Source organism: Tricharina praecox, assembly GCF_024521635.1.
Source record: "Tricharina praecox strain CBS 144465 chromosome Unknown BZA05scaffold_1, whole genome shotgun sequence".
Taxonomy (NCBI): domain Eukaryota; kingdom Fungi; phylum Ascomycota; class Pezizomycetes; order Pezizales; family Pyronemataceae; genus Tricharina; species Tricharina praecox.
In genome coordinates this window covers 1,875,261-1,896,218 of record NW_026250403.1, presented here as the reverse complement: position 1 = coordinate 1,896,218, position 20,958 = coordinate 1,875,261, and the positions used below count along the sequence as shown (strand labels likewise).

Below are 20,958 nucleotides of genomic sequence, written 5' to 3'. Positions count from 1 at the left end.
GGATGAGCAGCAGCAGGACGAGGAAGGATTGGACGGACGGACTGACGTACGGAGTTTCTGCGGCAATTCTGACTATTCGCCGTCCGCCGCCCTGCGACGACGCCGCACCACACACCGCGCTGCGCCGCGCCGCGCATGCGCTGTGGCCGCTTTTGTTTTTGCCCTCGCGTCGCACCAGATTTTCCTCGGCGGCGGTGGTGGTGGTCACCAACTTTCGAGCAGGAAAAAAAAATACCTAATCAAGCGCAGCGAAAGCTGCGAAATTTGCGAAAGCTGCTGCGCTCGAGCCGTTTCTCGATGGAATATCTAATGCAATCCATCCATCCATGGCCGCCGCTCAGAAGTTTCGGATGGCAACCGGTGGCGGGCCAAGCGGAAGCTGCAAGCGCATCTTCGATTTTCGGAGATCCGACCTCTTGATTTGCGAGCTCCATTAGATTGGATCACCTACGTATGGGATGGTGGGGGTGGACGACGGGGGGCGGAGGAGGGAGGGGGGGAGGGGGGGCGGAGGAGGGGGGGGGCGAGGGGCAAGGAGGTGGGCCCGTTGGCTGCGGCGATGGTCGCGGAGGGCGGATGGGTGTCTCCGGGCGCGGTTCTGCATAAACATCAGAGCGCCGGCAAAACTTGACTATCGATTCTACTTGCGCACAGAACTCAGGTATCCGATCCGTCTAGGGTGCGACGGTAGAGAGACAGCGGGAGCACCCGCCGGCAAAGCTGTGCGGGTTTCCCTTGCGATCCATGGGTGAAAGATGACGGGGCGAGCGACGGTGTATGTAGTCTGTTCGGCACCGCTGAAGTAAGGTCTGACCACCGCTTCTGATTCGCCCGCTTCTTTTTGATGGACCTCGTGGTTCCCGACATCTGGTTTTTTTTTGTTTTTTTACCAAGTTTTATTTTGTTTTTTTGCTTTCGCCGCTCTGGAATTTGCCGACGGAGTTCATTCGCGGTCGGTTGCCTCGTATGTAATAGTCGCATCAATTATTGGCGGCGGATACTACGTCTCGTCTCGCCTCGTCTCATACACATGTCTGGCGATGGGCGATGGCGAATCGCGATGACGATGACGATGGGGCAACCATGAGGATCGGATCTCACCGGATGCATAAGTGGCGGCAGAATCTCTGAATGGAATATGTTTGAAATGATGGATGACGGCGACCGTTTGATGTTACGTTACGTACTCTACTCCATCGAGAGTAACGTATCTACTGGCGGTGCGCGCGTTGCCGCATTAGGCATGAGATGTCACTCGGCCACCCATGTATCGGGTTGTTTTTAGGTTTGCGTTTCGATGTTATTACATTAGGTACGTATATTACTCCCGTTATTGCATATTTCCGCCTTATTTTCCTGTGCGAGCTCGGGAGCGGAGGGCAAATGGTCGAGCGGAGAGGAGAGGAGAGGAGAGGAGAGGAGAGGAGGAAACGACGGTGCGGTTTCGTGTAAAGTTTGAAGGTATCGGATTCCAGCGCTCATTCGTTAGTCGGCTTCTCCCGCCAGCAGATGTTTTTAGGGGGGTGTAACTATCTGTGACAGCGGGTTGTGCAGGACGTCCGTCCGATCGAATCGAATCGACGGACGGGCAGGCAGGCAGACAGGATCCATACTACCTCTATGGAGCAACATTCGCAAAGAGGATATCGAGGACGAGGTGGCACTGGCTATGATGGCATAGTTCCAGTGTAGGTGTGTGTATGTAGCGCAATCTCCACGGCTATCGGAAAGGGAAGGGCATGGGAAGCGCGGCTATGTAGGCTGCTTTTTGCTCTGCTCTGTTGCTGACCGACACCGACACCGACACCACACCAGACAAGACGAGACGTGTAACGTCGCCCCCTCCCCCGCATGCATCGTATCGCATCGCAGCGCATCGCATTGCACTCCGACAGTTCCGAGAAGCGATTGGTCCACTATGGTTGGCGTGGCTGGTATGCGTATGCATCTTACAAACATACATACCGACTCTGCTCTACTCTAGACTCTGGAGCTCGGCGGGGAGGTGTATACATAGATAGTAGAGTATATAGGTGTGCAGATACTGGTTGCAACTTGCGCATCAGGATGACCTATAGTAACCATATGATTGGACCTCCGGCCTCTGGACGGGGAAACCACCGACATACAAACCTACATACGATCGATTCACAGATGTCTGACATTGGGGGGTGCATACCTACGACTTTTTGTAAATATCATAAGTAGAGCAGGTATGCAGACGATCCTGGATGGCCGGCGAGGATGCCGCGTGCTTCGACGACGCCGATGTGAAGAATACTAGTACATAAAGCCACTGCCACTGTTGACTGGCTGAAAGCCTCACCTGGCAGTCCTCCGACGGTGAGGTGAAACATTTGTTTCTCTCTTGCCACGAATTGTGGGCGTGCGAGGGATGCGACTCCTCCTCCTGCAGGCAGGATCGCGACTTGCCAGTGGTCCAGTGGCAGCTTGGCGCTCCTGCACGATCATCTCCATCTCCACCTTTTTTTCTCGCTGGGGTTTCCTGCGGACTTGGCACACACACACACACAGCATATTGTGCTCTCTCACAACTCACACATAACGCTGCAGCGCTGCAGCGCATACGTCCACCATCTCCGGCTGGAACTCTGCGGTTTCGTCCGCCTGCGTCGCTGCTGCAAAGCTGCGGAATGTAGACTGAGCGGCCGACCGCCTGACCGGCATCCTATGGTTCTTTACATAATTACAGCCTCTTTATATGTAAGTATGATATCTAAAATTCCTCACCGCTCACCGCTCAACGGCCGCCGCCGCGGGCGGGGGACGGGGTGGGGAGGTGGCAATATCTCGGTAAGGGACGCCCCCATCGGTAATGACCGCTGCGGGCCTGCGGGCAAGCGGCGCGCGCGTGCGAGCGCCTGAACATTTTGCCTGCCAGCAGCTAACTAACGCTGATACATACTTACGTCGAAGGCCTTCTGGAAGAAACGTCGGCTCTTCGGCGCCAGTATCTAGGTAGTTAAGCGACCCCATAGCACTTCGTGGCCCACCACCTTCCAGAAGAAACATCCACCCATACAGATGCGACTGTGTTCTATGTACTGTACTCTACCATCATACTCTACGTCGTGTGTGTGTGTGGAGTGCGAGTGGGTTGCCTAATACGATGGAACATCCCGGTGGCGCCTGGAGAGTGATGGGGGGGTGGGGCTTGACTGGGAATTCCCATCCCATGTCCCTGGGTGCCTACCTACTGCTACCTACTATGCACTCAAAAAATAAAAAAATAAAGTGTGTGTGGGAGTGTGTGTGGGTGGGAGGAGAGCAACCCCCATCTACCGAGAGTGGAGTTCGCTGCCACGTTCATCCGGAATTAGATGATGTCGAATACATACCGTAGTTATTGCGGTTCACGGAGTCAGACTTGGAGTTTCGCCGATACAGCTTCGTACGTAATTCAACGTGGCAGCGGGTGTCGAGTAATGGATGCAGAGTGCAGAAATGCCGAGTACGGGTGTGGTGGTGCGGAGTGCGCAGGGCGGGCAGCAGGGCAGCAGGGCAGCGGCGCAGGCATCAACCTCGTCCCTGGAGACTGTATGTCGTCGGCACGTAACGATGGCCAGCTGGGTCTGGGTCTAGGAGTTCGCAACGGGCCGAGCCGGGACAATGACTCGAACGTACGGTATACGTACGGTATACGGGCGACGTGTTCGGCATTTAACGCCTCGCAGCTCGCAGCTTCGACCGTTTCACCGGTGCAATATCCAGCATCGTCATCGAAGGGGGATCCGAAGCCGGGATACCCACTGTCCACTGCTGCCAGTAATTGCCAGCGCACATTTCCCCTCCCCTCCCCCAGGGCGGTCACCGCCGTGGTAGGTACCTGGCCGCCATGTAACTGTACTTCACTTCGACTCCCATCATGCCCCTCCTCTCTCTCTCCGAGGGGGCCTGATATCGGACTCCCTCAAGGATGGCATCCTGCGAACCCACACACCCCCCTTCGTAAAATTCTCCACGTAATATCATATACCCCTCTCCTCCTCCTCTTCCTCCTCGTCTTCATATCCAAACCTGCAGGAAACAGGTATGTAACGGGCCTAGGTAGCTTCGAGAAGGAAAAATGGCAATTCCTCGAGCAAGCCACCCCCCTCCCTCGCTCCCCCCGCCTTACACGCGGAGCGGCGTCGTCCCTAGGTAGGTACTAGTAGAGTTCTCACTCCAGATGAAAGCTCAAGAGAAAAAAGGGCTCCACTAGCCACCAGCTTCCTACTCATCCGAGGAGAACCCGCGTACCGAACGGACGTGAGCAAACCAACCCATGGCGGCGTCGTACCTGCCTGCCGCCGATGTGGGGCAAGCCCACCGATCGCAAAACGGACTCACGAGCTCTCATTCGCTCGGCGTTGCGCGAGTCAAGTCAAGTCGTCCGAAGGTGGCGCACTGGCGCTCCATGGGGTAGCACCGGTAGTACAGACTACTACAGACATGTCCCACGAGGCGCATGTGGGGCCATGGGGCTGCGGTTTCTGGAAACACCCAAGTGTGGTTATCTCTGTGTGTCTCTCTCTCTGTGTGAGTGAGTGAGTGGTTCTTGACGACTAACTGGTAATTGCCCCCCTCCCCATCTCCCCATCTCCAACCCGTAGTTAGCACAATCGTCTCCCTGGATGAGGAGCTTACGGTACTCATACATAGCCACGAGGGAATAGCATGGCAAGCCATGGCAAGACATGGCATGGCAAGACATGGCGGCGGCGGTGGTGGTTAGAGGTCTGGGCAAGGAGATTATCAAGATGGCGTTTAACTATATCCCACGTCCAAGACTCTCCTCCAAGAGGCGTCTCTCGAGTCTCAAAGCGTCGACCAATCCGGTCTGGGCGCCCCCATCTTCCCCCCGGGCGCCGCCGCCAGAAGTCGCAAAGGCGCCATGCCACGCCATACTACTCTAGAGTGACTTGCTACTACTTACTCCTGGGCGTGCGCCTGCCAGAAGCGATTGGGCCCTGGATAAGCGGCGCCGAATTGCGGACTGCGGATGCGGATGCGGATGCGGACCGTGGACAGACGGACGGACGCTGACAGCCGAGGACGCTGACGCCACCTCTTTCGGACGGACCGCGGAAACAGCGAACGTGCCACTCGGTGAATTCATCACGTTCTCGGGGGGGCGGTTCGCACAGGGCGCGCGCGCGTGGCTTACAGGCCATCAATAAACGGGCTCGAGTTGGGGGCAGAAAGGTAGGTAGGTAGGTAGACGGGCAGCTTGCGTACCGTTCATACCTACCGTTCATACCTATGATACATAATCTACCTACTACCCACTCTCCGTCCTCCGGTTTGCGGCGTCTGCTCCGTTCTCCGTTCTCCGGCTGGCGAAAGTGGCATTACTATAGTTAGATAGATCCCCATAACACTACCGGTATAGTATATAGCTCCTACCCGGGCAACGGGGACTGGAACACAACCCCCGCCGCCGAGAGAGAGCGGACTCTGTCTCTGTCTCTGTCGGTGGAAACAGGTCTTTCCGTGCTCTGCTGATCATCATCATGATTGATGGAAATTGAACCCCAGCACGCCACGCCACTGCACTCCGACTCTCCACCGTTGCATACCTAGGCAAGTGCTACTACTCTATTTACCTACCCCACAGCGAGCGAGCAAGCATGTAGTCGGTCACTAGTGGCAGTCCACGCTCCCCATGACAAAACATGTCTTCAGACTTCAGTTCGTCATCTCCGGCCCCAGACATCAGATCAGGATGGAACAAGTCGCTCTGAGGGAAGGCAAATCCCGTCGAACCCAGTCGCCAGCCCTTTTCGGGCCAAGACGTCGCCCCGTCCGAGACCGTCACGGAGCCCTTGAAGACGAAGGAAGGCATGGGGCGCGGGGGCGGTGGGGAGGGGATACGTCGGCTGCCAAGAGGCTTTTTGCCCAATCTTCTGATCGTCGATGGCGAGCAGCACACAGCTGCACTCGACTCGCACCATGGTGGCATGCTGACAGCCCCCCTTCGCCCCCACCTATCCCCTACATGTCCGGGGGGGGGAGTATATTCGTTGCACTGCAAAGTATGCCCGACCAGGCCAGATTAGGAGGCGGCAGTGCGTCTGCACAACTACACGGCTCACTATCTCGATTAGTTTGGTTGTAGCTGTGCTGGTAGCAGTGACGGTTGCTATATGACAGTCGCCGTCGCCACCTCTGACCCACGGTACTTCAAACATCTGCGGTTCCAATACCAGAGATATGAGCAACAGCGCTGATACAGAGGCTATCGGGCCGGGACTGGAGTTACAAAAAGGCAGCCATGTTGCAGACAGGCCACCGGCGAATACTACTACACCGAGGGCGGCGGCGGACTCTACCAGGTACTAGGTACACTGTCAAATGTTTACAAAAGCTTCGGGAGAAGGGAAGTGGGAATATACGCTGCTAGATATATAATGTTGGAGAGCCTGTTTGTACTAATGTACACATGTTGCTTTGCGGAAGAGCTCACTCGCCGAATGCTTTTGATATCACTCATTGCCATCCTTTCTGCGCTAGTCCTGATTGGGCCAAGCTAGGGAGGTGCAACGAATACCAGTATACTACCGCCGGACATGTAGGGGAGGGGGGGGGGAAATCATTTTATTGACGTGTCTATAGACCTAAGTAGATCACGACGTCCACACCAAAGAGAGCCACCGCTGCGAGACTAGCTAATCGTCTCTCGCCTGCCCGCGAGAGAGAAGTACACTATCCAATGAAAAAGGACATGTAGGGATAGAGTGCTGGAAGTAGCATATTTTACTTACCGGCGGGTAAACGAACCGCGTCTCCCACTCTCTGCCCGCCCCCCTCGTCGCCGCCGCCGCCCCTTCCTCCACTTCGCTTTCGCCATTCCCTTCTCCAGCGTGGTATGTAGGTATGGTAGGTATGTGCATAGATAGCTACCTACCACCCGCAACCCACAGCAGGTATGAGCTCGGAACGGAGCGCCACATCGACCAATATCCCAATATCAACATCCGCAGACCAGAAGCCATACCCACCCACACACGCACCCACACACGCACCCACACGCACCCGCACACACGCACCCGCACACACGCACCCGCACCCGATCCACGGTAGAAGTGTATGTACAACAGTACTCTACATACATACATATGTAGCGAGCCCACATAATCACAAGACCGGAAGCGGACCATGTTTCCCGCACGCATCATTTTCGTTCCGCCTCTTCCTCCTCCTCCTCATCCTCCTCCTCCGGGGAACGGTCCCGGTTTTGCGGGGTAGTTAGACAGTCCTCTTGATACATACCTGCGTTACCGTTGCGCATGAGCTACGCATATCTACGTGATTCGTGCTTCACCGCTAGCTGGTTGGCTGGTTGGCTGGCTGACTGACTGGCGCCTGCGGCGCCGGGCGGTGAGAGAAGGGCTAGACAGATAGACTGACAGAGAGAGTGTGTGATTTTCCTCTTTCCTTTTTGCCCCTTTCCTTTTTTTCTTTTTCCTTATTCCAGCCCATGCACGACGTCACGATGATAGAGAGACAGCAGCAGCAGCAGCAACTGTGATCCTCCTCTCCCCGCCCCCTCCCCCCGCAACGGTGCTCCTCCGCCTCGCCTCGCGGCGATGGATAGGTTTAAGGCGCAATTAACCGTCGTATGTAGTACACACACACATAGGTAGACGTCCATCCGAGTCACGCCGATGCGAAAACGATAAGCGGTGTGTAGAGTATGTACCTAATGCATGTGTACTACTATATGTAGATGCGTGTGTGTGTTGGCGATCCTCGAATTGGGCGGGCCCGACATGCACGTCGGATCGGGCCGAGCGAGTGAGGAATCTCCAGCCGGGCGGATTGGATCCAGCTCACAAGTCACGTGAGATGACCGAGTGATATCGTGTGCTCCTTCCCGGATGCCAAAAATTGAAAACTGAAAAAGCCATCACGGCCCGAGCCCGAAGGGTGGCTTGGAAACCAAGAGCTTTATGAATACAAAGTTCTTTCACCTTCACCCGGTTTGAACCCGGAACTTCCCCTCACCTCCCCTTGCCGATTCTATTCTGCTTCCCCGAAACCCCCCGCGTCCCCCGCAGCCGAGTGATATCTATGGTACCTATCAACAGGCCCAACTCCGCGCGAACGCCAATTGGTGGGCTTTATCCAGCTCCCAAGCTTCGTCCCGAATCTCTGCACGCATGAAGTAGAAGTATCGCGGCTCTACTGGCTGGCTGGCTGGCTGGTTGGCTTTTGCCGACTGGTGGTTGCAGACATACACAGGAAATCACTCGCTTTTTGCCGTCATAGACACGAAGCGTTGGTTGGAACTTGATTTCACACGACAAAGCCACCCGACCCGGCATCTACTCTCAATAAGATACACTCTCCTACAATTCTTCCTACCCGACACCGTCGGTCTCAATGTGCATCCCGCGCAAACAGCTGGAGGAGAATGACCCCGCCACGCTTGGAGATGTCAGCTGGAGCCTGGAGAGCGAGATCGAGGATGATCACGTGGCCGTGGCGGAGGTTGAGTGGAAAATCCGAGAAAATGTCGGGGCGATTGGAGAGGTTAAAGCCATCTTGCAGGAGCTGTGCAAAGCGATATGTGTCTGTTGAATGCGTGTTCGCCAGCCAGCCAGTGTCTGTAGTAGTATGATATCTACGTTCCTTCGAAGCATGCGTAACCCCTCAGTGTCTGATCTCGTTTGTAGATAAAGTAGATATCGGAAGTCTCCATGTTACATTACGTAGGTAGGCCGGATGCACATGCGATCGGATGTTATGTGTGATTGAATGTGTTGAGACCACCTAGGTATTGTTCTTGCTGCCGGCGTGAGTGTGGGGATGTGGCTCGGCCGTGTATTCGTACATGGGAGTGGCACATTCCTGTCGGCGGCCTTCGGACAGGTGTGTTTTCGTCTACTGGCTGTCGCAGTGAAGCCGTATTGGTGCTGCCTACCTATCTGCGCACTCGCACTCGCAGTCTCGTCCCATACCTATCTCTCCCCCCCCGATTGGCTCGCTCGTCTTCTCCCTTTTCTCCCTCTTCTCCTCCCTCCAGAGAGCTTTCCCTTGCAACGGTATCATGCTCCCGAGAAGATCAAGTGATACTATACCCAGATAGCTGGGCGGCACTTTTCTTTGGTAAAAAGCCTACTGGGTATATTGATTTCGCTTCGTCCTCTTCCCTCTGACCTGTGCCCGCAACTGTATGCACTAGGGATCAAGATGGCACAGTTTTTGTTGGCCCATAGATGAGTGATGGCTAGTATCTAGGTGCCCGGGCGGCGGACAGGGCTGTTCGAGACAAAACCGATGGGATGGAGACTTATTAACAGCGGAATCATGCATAATATCTCTGTATGAAAGAAAGCGCGGTTGCGCAGCTTCTATAATCGCGGGCACATGGCGTCCAGGGGCAACACAATGGGATTCGAGCGACACAACATGTCCGACGACCTCTAGATCATAACGTGAGACTCGGATGATCAAAAAATGACAAGTGGTTGCAAATATATATCAGAGTAATGCTTTCCGCTCCCACCGCGCTCCGCCAACAGGATAACTAATATCCCACGTTCGAAAGTCCGGCACTTCTATAAAGCCACAAGTTTACCTATCCACCTCACCGAACACCAAATCCATCGTACCGATAATCGCCACCGCATCGGCCAACAAGTGACCCCTGGCGACCTGGTCGAAACATCCCAGATGCGCGAATCCGGGAGCACGGATCTTGCATCGGTACGGCCTCTCGGAGCCGTCCGAAACAATGTAGACACCCATCTCTCCCTTCGGCGCCTCGATGGCGGAGTAGGTCTCACCCGGCGGCACGGCGTAGCCCTTGGTGTATAGTAGGAAGTGGTGGATCAAAGCCTCCATGTTCTCCTTCATGGCGGCTCTGGGAGGTGGCGAGATCTTGAAGTCCTCGACGCGCACGGGTCCCGGGGGCATCTTGTTGAGGCACTGGTGGATGATGCGGAGCGACTGGCGGAACTCCTCCATACGGCACAGGTAGCGATCGTAGCAGTCACCGTTCTGGCCGACGGGAACATCAAACTCTACCTGGCCGTAGGCATCGTAAGGCTGTGACTTGCGGATATCCCAGGGGACACCGGAACCACGGAGCATGACACCCGAGAAACCGTAGTTGAGAGCTTCGGCAGCGCTGACAACACCGATTCCGATGGTACGCGCCTTCCAGATGCGGTTGTCGGTAAGCATCTCCTCCACCTCATCGATGCGGTCACCGAACTGAGTGGCCCACTGGAAGATATCGTCGAGGAGACCGATGGGGAGATCCTGGTGGACACCGCCGGGACGCACGTACGCGGCGTGCAGACGGGCACCAGACACACGCTCGTAGAATTCCTGGAATGCGTCAGCGCGCACGACAGCGGCAGCGTGATCCAGAGGATTTTTTTACCATCAGCTTCTCACGCTCTTCGAAACCCCACAGGAAGGGGGTCAATGCACCAACGTCCATGGCGTGGGACAGGATGGACATGAGGTGGTTAAGGATACGGGTGATCTCTCCGAATAGGGTACGGATCCACTTGGCTCTGTCGGGGATCTCGACGTTGAGCAGCTTCTCGACGGCAAGAGAGTAACATTGTTCGTTGGTCATCATGGAGACGTAATCGAGACGGTCAAAGTATGGAAGAGCCTATCGTACCGACCGTTAATGCAACCGTCACCGAACAAGGAAGCTGTTTCATTGCATACTTGAAGGTATGTCTTGTACTCAATCAACTTCTCCGTTCCTCGGTGCAGCAGTCCGACGTGAGGGTCGCTCCGCAAGATCTCCTCTCCGTTGAGTTCCAGAATCAACCGCAACACACCGTGAGCAGCGGGATGTTGAGGACCCTATCTCATCCATCAGCCCCGCTACACCGCACCGCAGCGCCAGTTTTCTCCATCTGATGAGGACATACGAAATTGACGGTGTAGTGTCTGATCTTCCGGTTCTCCGGCGACGTCTCGGGGTCAGACTTGACTTCCCGGAACCCCATCGAGGGGTTCGGGATCGACTCCGTTAAGGTTGTTCGCTGGTACTCAGCTTCCGCCCTCCGTGGTGGCGTTGTCGCGAGGCATCGTGCGGTCGACGCAAACCGGGGAAGGAATCTAGCGGCCGACGGTCGGGCGGCAATCCGTATGAATGAGGAGGCCATTGCGATGCGTGTTCGCGATGCGGAAAGGAACTCGAGTGGAGATTGGGAAACGATGAGAGGCAGGCGTGAAGCCTTTGAAGGATGTGGGTGGTGGCGTCGGATGGTGCGGGATTCCTGACGTCGTTGATTGCCCGCGAAGCGGAGGAGAGAGGTGCACCATGTCTCCACTATCACGTGACCGACGATGACCATCCAGTGGTTCCAATTGGCGCTTGGCACAGCGGGGTTGCTGAGCAACCCGAGCCCGATTTATTTGATTCTGATAAGCTTGAGAAATTTTTAGATTCAATTCTTTAATGATTTGGGAAATGGTTAAAGGCGTGTGCTTCAGGTCCATGCATTAATGCAGCCAACACAAGTGTCCGATGACTGGCACGTGACATAGCAAGTTGCCTCACCTGGTGTCACTCTCGTACCAGCCATCGTATGTAACCAAAATTGCAGTGAGCACATATGTGATGTGCTTGAGGTATGGAATGGTATGTAAATTAGTACAGAATGCTATTAAGATGGTATGCATAGAAGAAAATCAGAGGTTGAATCAGTATTGAGACATCCCAAAGTTGGTCAGAAACTGACCGAGCTTGGAACTATGATTGAGTTGACGACACTGTCGTTTCCCCCTAGGGTACAAGGCATGCGGCAAGCGGGATTTAAGTAAATGCGAGTCTGCACGTAAACTGGCTATGAGCACAAAGTGCGGCTCATTTACACTGGTAATCCAGGCTTCTGCCTGTGAATCAGCCCTTTTTCCTCATAGCATACAAATTGCAATGTTTTGGGCGAAGCCGGCTCAGTAGGCTTTTGGTAAATTGGATTCTCACCTCCATAGTTGGAAGCGTAATTAAGGCGTGTCACGTGGTACTGACGAGTGATATCACGTGCTCCATCCGTGATGCCAAAAACAAAAACCATCCCCACCCCGGCGGGTGGCTTGGAAACTCCAAGAGCTGAATCCGTAGGTTTTCTACTTGGGTTAAACCGGGAGCTTTCCCGCAACTCCCTTCGCCGATTGCATAGCCTAGACCACTAGACTACACGGGGTTTTTTCCGTGTTGGAAACACGCATTCGATGCTTATAAAGTGGCAGGTGCCCCACGATGAACAGGAACAACGACGGGATACCGTTCGCTAGATCGGAGCGTTGGAGTGATTCTTCTATCTCACACTGCGGTATCGCCTGATATGCTATGTCAGAAATACTCAGCTGCGAGGCACGTATGTACGGCCTGGTGGCCAACTGGAAAACTGCTTCTCACTGAGGAATTAGTAGATCATGGTAGTATAAACACTCACATACTCCGTTTCCACGCCGCTGTCAAACCCGATTTTCAGTGCGCGGCCCGGTGTGGTTTTGCGAGGGCTCTTTCACTAATGCCTCTCTAGGCCGGGATGCGGGTCGAGAGAAGGAGAACACCTAAGGAGAAAGAGGAGGTAGACAATGATCGAGCAAGAACAAGAAGAGGAAGAATGAGAAACCCCACAGGTGCTAGGCTCAATTTTAAAATCCCCTCCTCGCTCAGTAGTCAACTCCGCCATGCCCGCCAACGTCGACGCCCACTATTTTTCATACTTTATGCAAAAACAATACTGCAATCGTCACTGTCAAATAGAAGAGGATGCAGGTATGTATTTGCTGATAATGTTCACTGATTCATTATTCCACAGTCTCTCCGGACCGGAGGTCCTCCCTATATACAGATTCGCTCGCTCCCATATACCTAGCATACCGTTGATATGCCGATTCCCGAATACTCGGCGGGCCGAAGACGATGCTCGCTGATATATCATATCGCCAGTCAGCATTCTTGCCGTTCTGTCAGCATTGCTGCCGTGACCCGTCGTCATATACATTCCGGACGTCCAACTCTGACAGTCACCTGCATCGTCAAACTGGGAATGATCAAATGCTAGTTATCCAAGGAGATTGGGTGATCGCGTGCACAAAGGCCCGGATGACTAGGTCCGAGCGTGTGGTGCGGCAAAAGTCACCACGCGCCTAGAGTCTAGACATCGAACTGGACATGTGGGGAGAGTAGGCGTCATGTGAAGAATGGCTGTCGCTATATTGTTGATCGACATATGCACATCTGGCTAAACAATCGTTCAGCCATCCTACAGAGCGGCATATTCGTGCCAAGTGACGTCCGATGGCATATGAGCAACGATACTGGAGACTGAGAGCTCGGAGTTCTGCCGCAATCGAGCTTGATTCACGCAAGAACATGGCCGCCGCCGCTGCAGCTGTCCCGACGACTACCAACATCGGAACTCCTGACATCGCGAACGGCTATCCCGCATCACCGGCCATCGTCAGGGAGCCAAACACTCACCGCCATGGATATATCATCAAAATCAGGCTAAAGTTCCAGGTCAGCAGCGAATTCTTCCCGAAGACCACAAATGAGCATACCCAGCAACTGGCTAAAGCCGGGCAAGAATCATGAGTTGGTGGTTCTTCGTTATTCCTAAGGAAATACACATAAAATCCTGTGATGATTTTTATCGAGCCGCCCGGATGTCCCACAGGTGACAGCGGCACTGCACAGCACCCATGTTTTGTACTGAGGGAGGGCAAAGGAACTCGCCTGGCAGCCTGCAGGGGGAAAGGGGGGTTTTAGCCTGCGCCACACCGACAACGAGGCCTACCATACCGCGCGTAAATCAAGGTGTGGTGGGCACGAGTTTTGGTGTCCCCCCCTGCTAGGAGAGTTCTTTTGTCCCCCCCCTCAACACAAAGCCTGGACCACTGGCACATGGTGGGCCCTGGCCCATCATGTGCAGGATTGTCCTAACTGAGGATTCAGCCCTACCCGAGGGGCTGGTTTTGCTAATGCCATATTGGCTGGTTAGCCTACACTCAACACCTAACACCTAGAGATGAGCCACATACGTATCTGACGGCCCAGGGTGCATAGATATACCGGTGACCGGTCCGTCTTCCGGAGAGCTAGCCGCCAGTACCCACATGGCAACACGCCCCCGTGCCATGTGGTAAGATTGCGGCTACTCCCGAGGGAAGCGAGCAAAAGCACATGTATTCTTCCGCATTTCCTGTTTTGGTTGCGGATTGGATTCGGCGGAAAAAGCACTTCTAGGACGAAGGCACCTTCCGCTACTACCGGTAGTCTGAACCCCAATCCACCTGGCGATGATACTTGGGCCATCTGTTCGCTATCCTCAGCACAATCTTCGGCACATTTAAGCTAAGCTATGTCCGAATGTACATATCGGACTGCAGTCTTCGATGTGAGTCTTTTTTGCATGGTTCGGAATAGTACTCTAAGGGCGAGAGGCGGCGGAGCCTCGGAGGGCGCTGGGGGGGTGTAGATGGCCGTCGGGGATTGTGGGATGCTCCGAGAGGTGATTGAGACCCACGGCGGATGGAATAGAGACGGAGGGAGGTTGAGAGTTAGAGGTTGGACGTCCGGAAGCGGTCGATGACGGCCGCACTAATGCTGGAAGAGTTGGGCGTCCGGAATGTCTCCCAGACGGTCGCAGAAATTCTGATAGTCCACAGCAATGTTGGCAGACGGCAGAAATGTGGACAAGCAATGTGTGAGCGCGCACCGTCGTCTGTATGCTACATATGGTCGTCTGTATGCTACATATGGGAGGGACTCTAGATTCTGTACATAGAGGACCTCCGGTCCGGAGAGACTGGAAAAATAAGACAAAATTATCAGCCAATACATCTTCTTCTGTCAGATAGACATCTCCGGTCACGGAGAGCATCCTTTCAGATGAGTGCTGATGGCTTGGGTGACAACGAAATCGCGGGCTATACGCAAGATGCGGATAGACATGCCTATTGCTCCTCTATCGCCGTAGAAAATCCTCCTGTCCTCCAATCACGGAGCTCGAGGGGTGCTTTTCAAGCTCGCCAAGGTTGGAGGCAGCGCCTTCGCTTTCACCCTTTGTCTATGCAGCGGCTCGGAGGTCGCAGTCCTAAAATGAGACATCAGTTTCAGATGCATCGCCGATAGTTATTGATAACAGAACTCACCGCACTCGGGCTGTACTGCCCAACATGGATGAGCTCAATATATCTCCTGGCAGCACCAATCTGCGACTTCCTTCAACTGGGCTCTGAAGGGTGCCACGTTTGCAATTGGATTAAGAACGATGTGACGGCACAAATGAGAGGAGAGACATCTGTCTCACATGATATCCGTCCAAGACTGCCTAGCCTTCTGAGTTATACAACACATAGTAGTCAACGGCACCTTCGCAATCAAACCGCTGGTTGTACGGTCCGAAGTGATTCTAAGGATACTCCAGGGCTTGGGAGAGTCCTCTGGTTCCAAGAACTGGTGGATCTGGAAGAATGCGCCTTGCTGGTCAATCTCCGAGAGTTTATCCTCACCCAACTCCAGTCTTCCGCTTCCAGCTTTCTGTAATTGGATGCTCCACATGATTTCGAGCAGGCAGAGTAACATTCGGCTGCCAGACCATCGGAGGAGTTTGCCTTTAGTGGCTTGTATTGCATAGAAGCAATAATTTCCGGTAGACTTCTCACAAAAAGTGTTTGATATCCGAGCGACGAGATTGCGTGATTCTTGGAGAAAAGCTGGAAGCGGTATGAAGTGTACGAAGTAAATTTATACATATCACCTCAAGTGGTACGTATCCATCGTCCGGTGAAGACGTAGGTACTTGAGGGTTTATGTGCAGTACCTACTAACAGTAGGTATGGCAGTGGTTCCGATCGACTTAGCTTCACCGGGACGGCCGCTAATCCTCGATCCTCCCTTCCGTACCGGAGGCCGAAACTTTTGTATCACGGGTAGGATGGAGCCAGCGGTAGCGGTTGAATATCCGGGACGGATGGACGGAACGTACCGCGAACGGTGGGCTTACACCGCGCTTAGATTAATATCCGCAACTAGTGATGGTGGCTCAGTCGAGGGCGCTTCCAGAAAGTTGGGCTATCGTAGGCGGGGTATGTATATAGAAGACGACATTTTGCTGACTGTACATAGCATGATACCCTGAGGTGCGATCGGCCATCTGGAAGCTGGAACTGGAAGGCGTGAGTTCATCGAGTTGAGATGGGAGGTAAATCTGCAGTGCGGGCGGCACGAGTCCACGGCACCTCGTCGCGTGCGGTGGCGCAGGTGGAATCCGACATGAGAGTAGGACTCACCGGACTCGAAAGGACAAGCGGAAGATATTGATTATTGATTGGCACCGGTGAAGCCCAGCGGCACTCGTGAAGTGCTGCCGACTCGCAAAGTAGGGATGCAAGAAGAAGGTACAACCCTATTTTAGTACTGTAAGCCTTAGGTACCGGCGATAATGGTTGCTAGCTTCCGACCAACGGGTGTCTTGGCGGTTTGTGGAGACTCGAGACAGGCAAACTTCAGACGATGTTGTCAATAGTTGATGGAACTCGGAGATTCACGTAGGCGTATGCTGCGAATTCCCCAGTGAACAGGAGGAGAAGGAATCCGAAGCACTTGCAGCCTGCCGTACCGTATCGCGGCATTGATTGCCAGGTTTCAGAAGATCAACAAATCACCATCACCACCACCATCTTCATCATCCTTGGCGTAGTCGGTGGGGGTTGATTGTGCCTGACATCTGTCGCTCAGCCGCAGAGCTTAACGAACGATAAGATGGCATCCTTGGTCCATGCTCTGCCACCCTCGGGTTGTCCTAACCGAGTCGGGTGTGTGCGACCGGGCTTCTCGGTGGAATGGTCAGGGTCGTCGATCACTCCGGTCGGTCACTTGCGTTCTCAGTGCTGTGTTGTCTGCTCTTGCGTCGTCGGTTCTTGCATGTCACCTATAAAGAGACCCCTTCAGCTGCTGCAAGTGGACCAGCCCTACGAACCCCACGAACGGCTGAAGATTCTCAGCATAAGCGCCTAAAAATAGCACAAAGACACATGGCGACGCCGACGACGATGAACTCGCAGTTGATCTCGACAATGATCTGTGAGTTACATCATTCACAAGGATCAAACGGCGGCACATCCTCCTCGGGGGATTGACAATGGCTTTACTAACCCTAGCAGTCCTGTTGACCTTTCTCTTTCTCTTCCCCGCTCGGCTAGTTGCTGCGGCGGCTTCGAGCGGAGCGTACGATCTTGTGATCCTCGGCGCCACACCGGGCGGGATCATGGCGGCCGTTGCCGCAGCCCGTGTTTCGAATGCAACCGCGAATATTTTGATTCTCGAGCGCACGTCGTACATCGGCGGACTACCGGCGAATGGGCTCGGCGCGACTGATATCGCGACAAGATCGGCGACCGGTGGATTGTTCCTCGAGTTTGTCGGCCGTGTGAAGCAGCAGTATGTCGACACGTACGGAGAGAGCTCGCAGCAAGTCAAGGATTCCCAGAATGGTTACCATTTCGAGCCGAAGGTTGCCGAGAAGGTTATGAAAGAGTTCCTGGCGGAGGTCGCAGATAAGGGTGTCGAGGTCAAGGTTCGCCGGCAGTTCGATGCGCAGGTGGAGAATGCCGAGGTGGAGGACGGGTGCGTCAAGAAGATCAAGGTCACCAACCGCGATACCGGAGCGGCCGAGTGGTACGAGGGAAAGGTAGACATCTCTCTTCCATAAAAACGGTGGGAGGATCTGGTACTGACGAGTGGGTAGTACTTCATCGACGCCACCTACGAAGGTGACCTCATCGACGCCGCGCGAATCCCCTTCTTCAGCGGCCGCGAAAGTGCCTCCAAATTTGGCGAGATCGGAGCCGGCGTGGTCTACAAGTACTGGAAGGGCGACGAGGCTGAAGGCACCACGCACGAAGGCGACGACCGAATCCAGGCCTACAACTACCGCCTCTCCCTGACGAACGACCCAGAAATCGTCTACAAGATCCCGAAGCCAAACAAGTACAACCGCACCGAATACGTCTCCCTGATTGACGACATCATTACCGGCTGCCACACCGGCTACCAAGCCGAAGGTCTCTGTCCCGGCACCGTAGGGGATCCAGACGTGCAGCCCAACTTCCCCGGCTCGCCAGTCGGCATCGACCGTCTCTCTAGCATGTCTCAGATCCCCAACCAAAAATGGGACGGCAACAACCAGCATCTTGGCTTCATCTCCACCGACCTGCCCGAGGAAAACCAGGGCTACCCCACCGCCTCTTGGGCCTGGCGCGACCGCTTCGCCGAGCGATTGAGGTCTTACATCCTTGGCCTATTCTACTTTGCACAAAACGACCCGGAGGTCCCGGAGTGGTTCCGCAACAAGACTGCCGCTTGGGGCCTGGCAAAGGACGAGTACACGGACAACAACTACTTCCCAAGGCAAGTGTACGTCCGCGAGGGACGCCGCATGCACGGTGAATTCATCTTCACATCCAACGACGCCACGCCCGCGGCGGACGGCGAGCGCCCACCTGTACACAGCGACTCGATCACCAGCAGCCATTACGCGCTCGACTCGCACGGTGTCCGGAAGCGCGAAGAAGGCCGTGCCCACCTCGACGGATTCGTGAGCTACCCCACCCAGCCCTACACCGTCCCCTACCGCGTCATCGTCCCCGTCAAAGCCGCAGGCATCAAAAACGTCCTCGCCCCCGTCCCCGTCAGCGGCAGTCACATCGGATTCTCAACGATACGCATGGAGCCGTGCTGGATGGCGCTGGGCCAGGCGGCTGGCACGGCCGTTGCACTGCTGCTCGAGGAGGGCGGCGAACCCGCTGTCCACGATCTTGATGTCGCTACCCTACAGAATCAGTTGTTTGAACAGGACGCGGTGCTGGTGTACATCTCCGGCTGGGCGAATCTGAGCAAGGAAGAGAGGATCAAGCAGCAGAAGGAGATTCTGAAAGCGGGCACGAGTGCGAAATAGTGTAAAAATTGGTGTGGTTAGAATAATGATTTCTTGGAGTACGGTGTTTTAGATGATTTGGAATTGAAGCATTGATGGAGAGTGCCTTTCGTTGTACATACCTATAGATTTGAGGAGTTTCGGGAATGAGTCTTGTAACTATTGTGTACCTCAACCATAGAGTTGGGGCTGACAAATCGAAATCGTCCTTGTGCACTGTGTGTTGCGATTCTCGTCAGAAAGCCACCGTCGGCACTCGTCCAAGATTTTGCACATCTGTCATATTAGTCATGCGCCTCCAGAGCGCCTCGAGAATCCTGTTTATTCCCATACTTTCTTCTGCTTTTGCTACTGTCTGGTATGTCTAGCTGGTCACCCGCTGTGTTCTGCGAATGAATCAAGTAACTGAATAATATGACACTCATGTTCTCAACAGTGTGCACCAAACAGAGACAAGTGACCAAGATGAAGTCCCAATTCTTCAAAGTACCTTAGATGAATGGATGCCAGCATGACTCGCCATATCACCATGACCTAGCTCTCATCTACTCGACCATATCACCCGATACGGTTACTTGTCTTGTATATAAGGATTACCGCGCCATCAAGCATCACGAACCTGCCCCTTGACATTTTACCAACCCGCCTTCGATCCAATTCCGTTCCGCTGCCATTCATCGGGACCGGCCTTGACAGCTACATATGCAAACCCCAAGACGACGACTCCTTTCGAGCACCATGCCGTGTGCACTAGACTGGTTACTACCGAGTGGGGAGATTTTGGAGATGAGGAGGGCTAGGTATGACGCACCGCCACTCTACAGCGTACAACGGATAACTCGAGCTTCATTGGAGGCCCACTTTCAAATATTACGAGGATAGAGGGATTTCGACTGTCGTTTCTGTTTCTGGGGGGGGGGGGGGGGGAGATCTTTGTCAAAATCAATATACCTACCTCTATATACAGGCCATAACCTTAGGGTTATATGTTGCACGAATTATCAATCAATCAATCAATCAACTCTCCGAAGCGGCCGGTGAAGAAACCAAGGGGGGCAATACCGCGGGTTCCTAGGCCTAAGATCACCACAGCGAATGCGTGTACGGAGGAAGGCACAGAGGGTGTGTGACGATGTTCCCGTCTCTGAATCTCGCTACTGGGGTTCGTTTCCCCCGCCGTGTCCGAACCTGTAACACCTCGTAGCCGAGGCTCGCCAGTGTAGAGTAGTGCCGGACCGGGGTCTCACCGGAAGAGTTTCGTACCCTAACTAACCACGTGAACATCCAAAGATCCCGAACGGCGAACCCCTCCCGATGCTCGGCTCGCCTCATCCACACGAACCACCTAACCGAACTCTCGTCTCGGCGACCGACAACCCAACTCGAGAGTGAGAATCAGTGACTAGCCTTACCATCGTTTTCGTTTGTTTAATCATCATCTCATTCGACCTTAACGGATCATGGCATATGACATTTCCGCTTCCACCTAGCTAGTTATCACCGACCGCTGGTCGCGGGCTCGGTATCAGTCCGGCTCCCTATTGCTCTCCACCCAACCCTCCGCTCAACTCTCCCCGCTCAACTCTCCCCACTCACCAACCGGCCTCAAAATCACCGCGAGTCATAGTTCCCCTTTAACGAAACACAATTCGATCGAGCTACTATCATACGGTAGTAATCATGCGACCTGTGGTTGTTGCCGCTTTCCTGTTTACATTTCTTGAATCGAATTTACAATAACACAGCAAACCTCAGCCTTATCGCTCAGCCTTACCCACCAGCCTTATCCCTCCTCATAGCTTCAGGCTTCAGACTTCAGCGCCCATCTACCCTCAGCCTTATCTCCTCACAACTTCAACCCCATTCACCCTCACGTCCACGCTCACGCTCATCCCACCAGTCAACAGCTTTCCTCGGCCACAACCTTTTGCGCTCCCCCGTACCACAACTTCACCATCACCCTCACCCTCACCCTCACCATCACACCTCACCACCATCACACTTCACTATCACACCTCACAGCTCCCCC

At 54.3% G+C, this 20,958-nt stretch overlaps 2 protein-coding genes across 2 annotated transcripts; one reads left to right on the top strand and one right to left on the bottom strand.

Moving 5' to 3' along the window:
• Nucleotides 1-9,579: 9,579 nt before the first annotated feature.
• On the bottom strand, nt 9,580-11,138 carry BZA05DRAFT_329328 (putative NADH-ubiquinone oxidoreductase 49 kDa subunit; the record flags this gene model as incomplete). Its single annotated transcript, XM_051480485.1, has 4 exons — nt 9,580-10,338; nt 10,394-10,633; nt 10,693-10,833; nt 10,902-11,138. The coding sequence occupies 4 exons, from the start codon at nt 11,136-11,138 to the stop codon at nt 9,580-9,582; spliced, it is 1,377 nt and encodes a 458-aa protein (XP_051344492.1).
• Nucleotides 11,139-16,816: 5,678 nt separating this feature from the next.
• BZA05DRAFT_382697 (FAD dependent oxidoreductase-domain-containing protein) lies at nt 16,817-19,094 on the top strand. The gene is made up of 2 exons (XM_051482147.1): nt 16,817-17,684; nt 17,742-19,094. The coding sequence occupies exons 1-2, from the start codon at nt 17,136-17,138 to the stop codon at nt 18,948-18,950; spliced, it is 1,758 nt and encodes a 585-aa protein (XP_051344491.1). The 5' UTR covers nt 16,817-17,135; the 3' UTR covers nt 18,951-19,094.
• The last annotated feature ends 1,864 nt before the right edge of the window (nt 19,095-20,958 follow it).